Source organism: Rhinolophus sinicus, linkage group LG10, assembly GCF_036562045.2.
Source record: "Rhinolophus sinicus isolate RSC01 linkage group LG10, ASM3656204v1, whole genome shotgun sequence".
NCBI classification, from domain to species: Eukaryota; Metazoa; Chordata; class Mammalia; order Chiroptera; family Rhinolophidae; genus Rhinolophus; species Rhinolophus sinicus.
Genome location: NC_133759.1, coordinates 52,306,697 through 52,314,157, shown reverse-complemented (window position 1 = coordinate 52,314,157; position 7,461 = coordinate 52,306,697). Strand labels below are relative to the sequence as shown.

General features: G+C 41.2%; 2 protein-coding genes across 17 annotated transcripts in view; one reads left to right on the top strand and one right to left on the bottom strand.

The window, feature by feature from the left end:
- The first annotated feature begins 152 nt into the window (after positions 1–152).
- Positions 153–5,192, top strand: PDHB (pyruvate dehydrogenase E1 subunit beta). The gene is made up of 10 exons (XM_019724136.2): positions 153–281; positions 364–417; positions 1,716–1,823; positions 1,911–1,973; positions 2,077–2,112; positions 2,259–2,544; positions 2,966–3,076; positions 3,380–3,471; positions 4,228–4,369; positions 4,664–5,192. Exons 1-10 carry the CDS (start codon positions 240–242, stop codon positions 4,807–4,809), a joined length of 1,080 nt encoding a protein of 359 aa, XP_019579695.1. The 5' UTR covers positions 153–239; the 3' UTR covers positions 4,810–5,192.
- Positions 5,193–5,682: 490 nt separating this feature from the next.
- PXK (PX domain containing serine/threonine kinase like) overlaps positions 5,683–7,461 on the bottom strand; it is a 67,733-nt gene continuing 65,954 nt past the window's right edge. For 8 of the 16 annotated variants that reach the window (XM_074313187.1, XM_074313186.1, XM_074313184.1 and 5 more), the window contains one exon: positions 5,683–6,966. In XM_074313187.1, the coding sequence (XP_074169288.1) occupies positions 6,765–6,966 (202 nt within the window). In that variant the 3' untranslated portion in view covers positions 5,683–6,764. The remainder of the gene's footprint in view (positions 6,967–7,461) is intronic. The other 8 variants (XR_012489719.1, XR_012489720.1, XM_074313183.1 and 5 more) reach the window with 1 other exon arrangement.

The window sequence follows — 7,461 nt, the reverse complement described above, 5'->3', positions numbered from 1 at the left end:
CTCCGTCTGTCCGCAGCCGCAGCCTCTTAATAAAGTTGAGAGGAGTCGACCCCCAGCTGAGCGGCCGAACCACCCCACGCACCACCTCGGCCCCGCCCCTCGGCCCCTCACCCGAGGGGATGGGCGGGGCACGCAGGCGCCGCGTCCTGCCATTGGCCCGCGCCAGCGGGGGAGGCGGGGCCCGACGTCAGCGGCTCCGCTGTGTTGTCATTCGGCGGCGGCTAGAGGACACGATCAAGATGGCTGCGGTGTCTGGGCTGGTGCGGAGACCCCTTGAGCAGGTACGCAGCGGCACACGAGACCCCTGCGCGACCCCTGCTCACCCTTCGTTCCCTCTGAGCGTCCTTTTTATTTCCCCGCCAGGTCTCCGGGCTGCTGAGGAGGCGCTTCCACCGGACAGCGTCAGCGGCGCTGCAGGTAACTGGCTTGGACAGTAGCCAGGATAGGGAGGGGCCCCTTGTCCTGGGGTGGAGGCCAGGGTCGTCCCTGCCTCGTGGCCACTCGGCGCTGAGGGGAGAAAGGCGGCCGCTGGCCTTGAAGTCTACGGTCTCCTGCGTGGGACTAGTGCTGGCTGTTGCAGCCGGCGCTAAATCCATCAGCACGTTATCCTCTCGAGGCTTATTGTAATCTGATGGGCGCTGTGATGAAACTTGACGCTTCTTCTTTCACACACACACCCCTTTTTTTTTTTTGGTGGTAAAATATACCTAACAAAATGTACCATTTCAAAGTGAATATCCAGCGGCATTAAGTCCATTCACCACGTTGTGCAGCCATCACCACCATTCATTTCCAGAACTTCGTCATCTCAAACAGAGTCTGTAGAACCCATTAAACACTAACTCCCCATTTCCCTTTAGTCCCTGGTAACCTCTGTTGCACTTTCTGGATCTATGAATTTATTCTGGGTACATCTTGTAAACGGAATCATATAGCATTTTCCTTATACGTCTGGCTTATTTCACTTAGCATAACATCTTCATGGTTCATTCATGTTGTGGCATATGTCAGAATTTCATTCCTTTTAAAGGCTGAATAATACTGCATTGTATGCATATACATGTTGTTTATCCATTCGTCTGTTGATGGACATTTGGGTTGTTTCCACCTTTTGGATTCATAAGTAACGCTGTGACCATTGGTGTGCAAGTATCTGAGTCCCTGCTTTCAATTCTTTTGGGCATATATCTAGAAGAGTAATTGTTGGATCATATGGTAATTCTGTGTTCAACTTTTTGAGGACTCCCCCCCCCCTTTTTTTTACTAGATAATGCTACCAACTTTTGTAGTAAAATAACTCCTAGATCCTGAAGGCAAAGGGGCAGTGCCTGTTACCTAGTGAGTGTTCAATACGTATTATTTAGGCTTCCTGAACAATTCTCTGCCTCATAGTGCACCAACTGTGGAAATAAAACCCAGGATACCTTCTACTTAGGAAGTTTTGCCTATGAACTGGTCTGGCCAGCATGCAGATCTCTTAAGCTTAGGTACACATCAAGAAAAATGTTAGTAAACTCATTAACATATCCAATCAGAGATTGGCTGTGTGTGATAGAAATCTGACTTTTAGCATTCTTGGAACTTTTAAAGAGAAGCCTGTTCTATAGATAGTTTTTTTATATTATATGCAGTGGGCAGCCTAGGTAACTAAGAAGGGCGAGAAACTCAATAGTATCCTAAATAATCCTGTAACTTATTTTCCCATACCACAACAGGTGACAGTTCGTGATGCCATCAATCAAGGTATGGATGAGGAGCTGGAAAGAGATGAGAAGGTATTTCTGCTGGGGGAAGAAGTTGCCCAATATGATGGGGCATACAAGGTAACCAGGATATGTGAAAGGTATACAAAATTGAGATGAGCACCTGCCACCAGACAGACTTAACATAGCATCAATATTTACTTATAGGTTAGCCGAGGCCTGTGGAAGAAATATGGAGATAAGAGGATCATAGACACGCCTATATCTGAGGTAAGCCTTGCCTCAGGAAGCAGATCTTTGAGGGGCACGTCTATTAAAGCGCACAGTTCTAATTTTTATGGATTTTCACTTACGTTTGTGTTTTATTTTATAGATGGGCTTTGCTGGAATTGCCGTAGGTGCAGCTATGGTATGTAATCCTCTTTATAAATCTCATCCAAAGAGATTTTTAACATGAACTTTGAAGAACGTTATTTGAATTTTGGAGGAACAAAGTGGTTGCCTCTCTTCATTGCTTTTTTAGTCTTTTCAACATCTATGTTTTTGATTTGACAGGCTGGGTTGCGGCCCATTTGTGAATTTATGACCTTCAATTTCTCTATGCAAGCCATTGACCAGGTTATAAACTCAGCTGCCAAGACCTACTACATGTCAGCGGGCCTTCAGCCTGTGCCCATTGTCTTCAGGGGACCCAATGGCGCCTCAGCCGGTGTAGCTGCCCAACACTCACAGTGCTTTGCTGCCTGGTATGGGCACTGCCCAGGCTTGAAGGTGGTCAGCCCCTGGAATGCAGAAGATGCAAAGGGACTTATTAAATCAGCCATTCGGGATAATAATCCAGGTGAGCAGAGTGACCCCTGGGGTCTCTTGAATATTAAAGAACTGAAATGAAATCTTTGCATGCAAGGCACCAATAAAGGTTTCTAGTTAGGCTTAGAAACCACATAAAATGTTAGTGATTTACAGATATAGTAAAGACAGTAATAAATATAGTTGTTTTTCTTATTTCTGACTATGTGGAGGCCAGTTAGGTAAAGGAGACATTTACTATATACCTGCAACACTGATTTAACCTTAACAGATACAATTAGGATTGAGCAGACTACAAAGGTCAGTACCTAAACCGTCCTCAAGGTGACTGGACACGATAGACACAAGACTGCCTAGTCAGCACAGTGAAACTTTTCACAAAGTGAATGATAGTGTTGTGTATACATTTTTAGTCATATAGTTACTTTTTTAAAAATATTTATATTTTGCAGTGGTGATGCTAGAAAATGAATTGATGTATGGAGTTCCTTTTGAATTTCCCTTGGAAGCTCAGTCAAAAGATTTTCTGATTCCCATTGGAAAAGCCAAAATAGAAAGGCAAGGTAAGAGAACTTAGTATACATTTAAACTTTATTTGTAATCCATCCCCTCTCTTTGTGTTAGATTCAGTCTAGACATTACTGCCCTTTACTTTGACTAAGAAATTATAGGATGAGTTCAAGTTAAGAATGTCATGCTCTAATTGCTCACACACTTGTGCTGTTCTAAATCTTAGTCCAGTAGAGTTGTATTTCTTTTCTAGGAAGGCTGTCACATTCCTCATGAGTAGAATGAAGCTGAGTTGAAGATTTTACAAATGAACTTAGTTTCAACCTAACCTCTGATCTGTGACCACTTTGTTTCAGGGACACATGTAACCGTAGTTGCCCATTCAAGACCTGTGGGCCACTGCTTAGAAGCTGCAACTGTGCTGTCTAAAGAGGGAATTGAATGTGAGGTGAGTGGGCATTCACTTGCTCTTAAAGAATCAGAAAGGTTCCTTTTAAATATAAGACCCAGAAATAGGAGTTTGAGTTCTGTAACAGGTTAACTAGATGTAAAATCTTTGTCACTCAGTTCTGCCTCTGCTTAAAGCTGGGAACCCACTTGCTTTTCAAATACCTAGCTTTTTACCATATAGGTTCTGGGTCTCTTAGAATAGTATGTACATGCTTTCTCAAGTTAAGATCCAACCCTGGAGCTGGAGGTTGGGACGAGGGGAAACTTAAAGTCAATGAGTCTAACCCTTTTATATCCAGGACCTACCACTTGCTAGTTACTCTTGGGCAAGTTATGTGCTCTAAATATCAGAAGACTTGGACTGACGGACAGGAGCTTAGAAAGAACAGAAAAGGGAGGGCTGGCTACAGAGTGGGGATAATACATTTTCTGTCCCATCATGGTGATTGTGAGAATTACACTTAGTGTAGTGCCTGATAACAGAGTAAGCAGTCAAATGTCGGTTATTAATTATTTTGATGAGAAGGAATTAAAGCCTAGGGAGAATAAATGAATTCTGTTAACAAGAGCTGCTTGTAGTAGATGTAAAGATTTTTGTTTTAATTATAATTTCCCCTCTTTATAGTTTTGTTCATGGGTAGGCAGATTAGATTTTTCTAGACCCAAAGACTAATAGGAAACAAAAGAAGAAGTGGTATTATGGGGATAAGACTGTATTTGTGATGCAGTGGCTCTATAAAGCTTATCTGTTTAGGTGATAAATATGCGAACCATCAGACCAATGGACATTGACACAATAGAAGCCAGTGTGATGAAGACCAACCATCTGGTAACTGTGGAAGGAGGCTGGCCACAATTCGGAGTAGGAGCTGAAATTTGTGCCAGGGTCATGGAAGGTATTTCAGAGAAACTGGTTTTAGAATAGTCAAGCTGTATTAAACATTGTGTACCTGGATACTAAATAAAGAGATTGAAAACTAAGGGTGGCCAAATTATATGAACTTTCAACTAGTCAGCTTGGCATTTTTCCTTTGGATAAATGCTTTCAAAAGCAAAACCAGAAACAATTCCCAGTAATTATTCCTTTAGATTTTCCCTGGTCTTTGGGCAGCCATACCTCTTGTGCCAAAATGGTGATGTTCAGCTGGCTCCTCCTGCTTCTCTCATTGGAGCCTCTTTCTCTCTCCTAGGCCCTGCATTCAATTTCCTCGATGCTCCTGCAGTTCGTGTCACCGGTGCTGATGTCCCTATGCCTTATGCAAAGATTCTAGAAGACAACTCTGTACCTCAGGTTAAAGACATCATTTTTGCAATAAAGAAAACATTAAATATCTAGTTTAGACTTGAATTTCAAGTCGTTTGGGATTTATTTAAAATACTTGGCTGACACCACCTGGACACTACCTGGACTGGACTGTAAGACCTTATGATTCATAAATGTTTTTGTACTCGGAAGAAGTTAAAATGTGCTTGTATGTGGAAAAACTCTCCATTCTTCCTGCCCTAGACTCCATGCCTATTTTTTGTCTGTTACAATTACCATATACTTTGAATAAGACTAATGTAAAATTTTACCTTCTTACTGGAAGAACAAGGTATGAATGTGACCGAGTCCTCATGAAAGATATATAAAAAAAAAGACATGTAAAAATAAAAGCATATAATCTACATTTACTGTTAGGTTGTTTTGATAAGGAATAAAGGAATTCCTAACTATGACTAATTGTGTTTTTATATTCTTGAAAATAAATATGGGGTCTTAAATATGGAAGTCTTAAAATTCTGTTAAGAAATTAGTGTTATCAGGAACTAATCATTAATCACCTCGACCTCATCACACTTAAAACGAGCTTGTCCACAGACTCTTCAAATGCCAAATTCTAATAGGGTTCCCTTTAAAATTAAAGCAAAATTCATATCAGGTATTTTCCCATTGCCAAGAAACCGACCTGCCATACATTACCCTCTCCAGAAGTTGAGATGGAAAAGACAGGTTTAAATTAGTTATAGAAGCGTTCGAGTGGTACCTAATTTAAACAGCAACACAGGATTGTAAGCTCTTATTAAGGGAAAATGTGACACAAAAGGAGTAGAGATAGTATAGGAGGGAAGAAAATTTTAGAAATACTGTAAGGATCTGGTTTTTGTTTACAAAAGGTACTACAAAAAGCTCCCCTTTAAAATACTAAGCCAAGCTACAGACACCACGTTGTGTTGACATGGTTTATTTTAATAAAAAATACAGCTGAACGTTTATCACAGATTACATGAAACTATAGACAGTGAATACATTCTCTGCATAGTAACCAACACTGATGTGTGTACTTGAATTTTTAAATGGATTATTTATAATCCTTTAAAGTGCAGTTTATTTAAGGGTTTACGCAAATCATAGGATAAAGGATCTTTCTAATAAATGAGTAACATTTAAAGATGATGAATTTGAATAAATCTTTGAAAAATCACAATTCTATAGATGGCCAGATTCACTTGTAATAATAATCTCCCACAAACCACAAACTTGACTTAATTGCTGAGGAGTCAGATCCTCTAATTGGAGAGAGCTTTATCTGATGTTAACATTTTTTTGTTCAATACATTCTAACTATAAGGAACTATGAATCAAGTAGTTGCTTTAGCAGCCCCGAGTTCTAGAACCACAACAGAATTCCTGTGAGAACTTAAGAGAATGTTACGAATTTTCCGCATTCTATTTAAGGGGAAATGAACTCAACTGCTTCTCTGACTTGGTGACATAACTGTCCATTGGGCTATAGTGTTAATGTTGAAGATGAATTTAAGGTAGCAAAACGGAGTTATCTAAGAAATAACCAGAAAATGCTTTAGAATAGAGAAAAACTATGAGAGGAACATTGCTAGGAGCTGTCAGACGGGACAGGAGGGATTGCAATACAAAGACCATTCGCTGCTGTGACAATATTATCGTTTTGTCTGTTTCCTCAGTTGGTAGAAATATGGATTCAAATAATGCTGCTACCCCAAAAAGATGCCCATCAGAGGATGAAGAAGACTCCTTTAAAACAGTAGTAAAGGAGCAAAATATTTCTTAAGGCAGCAATGCCAGCCTGATTTTAATCTACTTGAAGAGTATTTCTCTCTTGAAAAGACCCTTACATGAGCATCTGCAAAACAGTATGTGTCTGTACCGGCTCAGCAATTATTCATCCAGGAAGAGGGTGCTTTCAGGGGTTGAAGGTGGAAAGGGAGAAAAAAAAAAAAGAAAAAAAAAAAAATTTCTCTCCAAGTGTAAACATGAAGCTTTAACCAATCTTAGGAGCACTGTGGTCGCAGGTTTCGGCTTTCTTTAAAGTTCCTTTTTGGAAATTCTGGATGGAGCTGAGTAAGGCCCCTCGGCTCACGCCATTCACAGCCTGGGGCAGGAGCTGTGTGGGCACTTCTGTGCTCGAAGGAGGCAAGGGAGCTGCTGCTGGTAGAGGCGGAGGTGGGGGAGGTGGAGGTACTGTGGAAATCCCTGTAGAGGAAAAGGGACAGTCAGCATCCTCTCTCCACACACCCTGCATACATGCTCCTGCTCAGTCCTGGGAAGAATGGACTTTGGTGAGACTGCAAGTGCTTTTCCTCAGAGGGACCATATACCCAGTGCTGTATGATTTCTTAAGTACTGGACAAGAAAGCTAGAAGCATCAAAAGGGAATTTAAATCTGAAGTTGCCATTTCTCCCAAATAACAGTGAAAAGGACTGAACAAATATCACAGATTACATGAGGCTATACGTAGTGACATTCTTTTAATGTAGATGAGACTCTCCATTTCCAAATTTTAGTAGTGGTCCCCAAAGAAAAGTGCCATCAGCTACTTTAGCCAGGGCCTGGGCAACTCCCCCTATTCCTGAGCTAGCAATTGAAGGTAGACATCTGTAAGCACAGAGTTGGCCTACCTGAGTATCAATTAATGATAAGGGATGAACGATTCTTTAGCTGTTCCAACACACAATATTTGAAGGATG

What these genes read in the sequence shown, in the direction of transcription:
- PDHB (XM_019724136.2), top strand. Translation starts at nt 240, where the DNA reads ATGGCTGCGGTGTCTGGGCTGGTGCGGAGACCCCTTGAGCAG. An exon ending in CAGCGTCAGCGGCGCTGCAG is followed by an intron (nt 418 to 1,715) that starts GTAACTGGCTTG and finishes ATACCACAACAG; the next exon opens with GTGACAGTTCGTGATGCCAT. An exon ending in TTGCCGTAGGTGCAGCTATG is followed by an intron (nt 2,113 to 2,258) that starts GTATGTAATCCT and finishes TTGATTTGACAG; the next exon opens with GCTGGGTTGCGGCCCATTTG.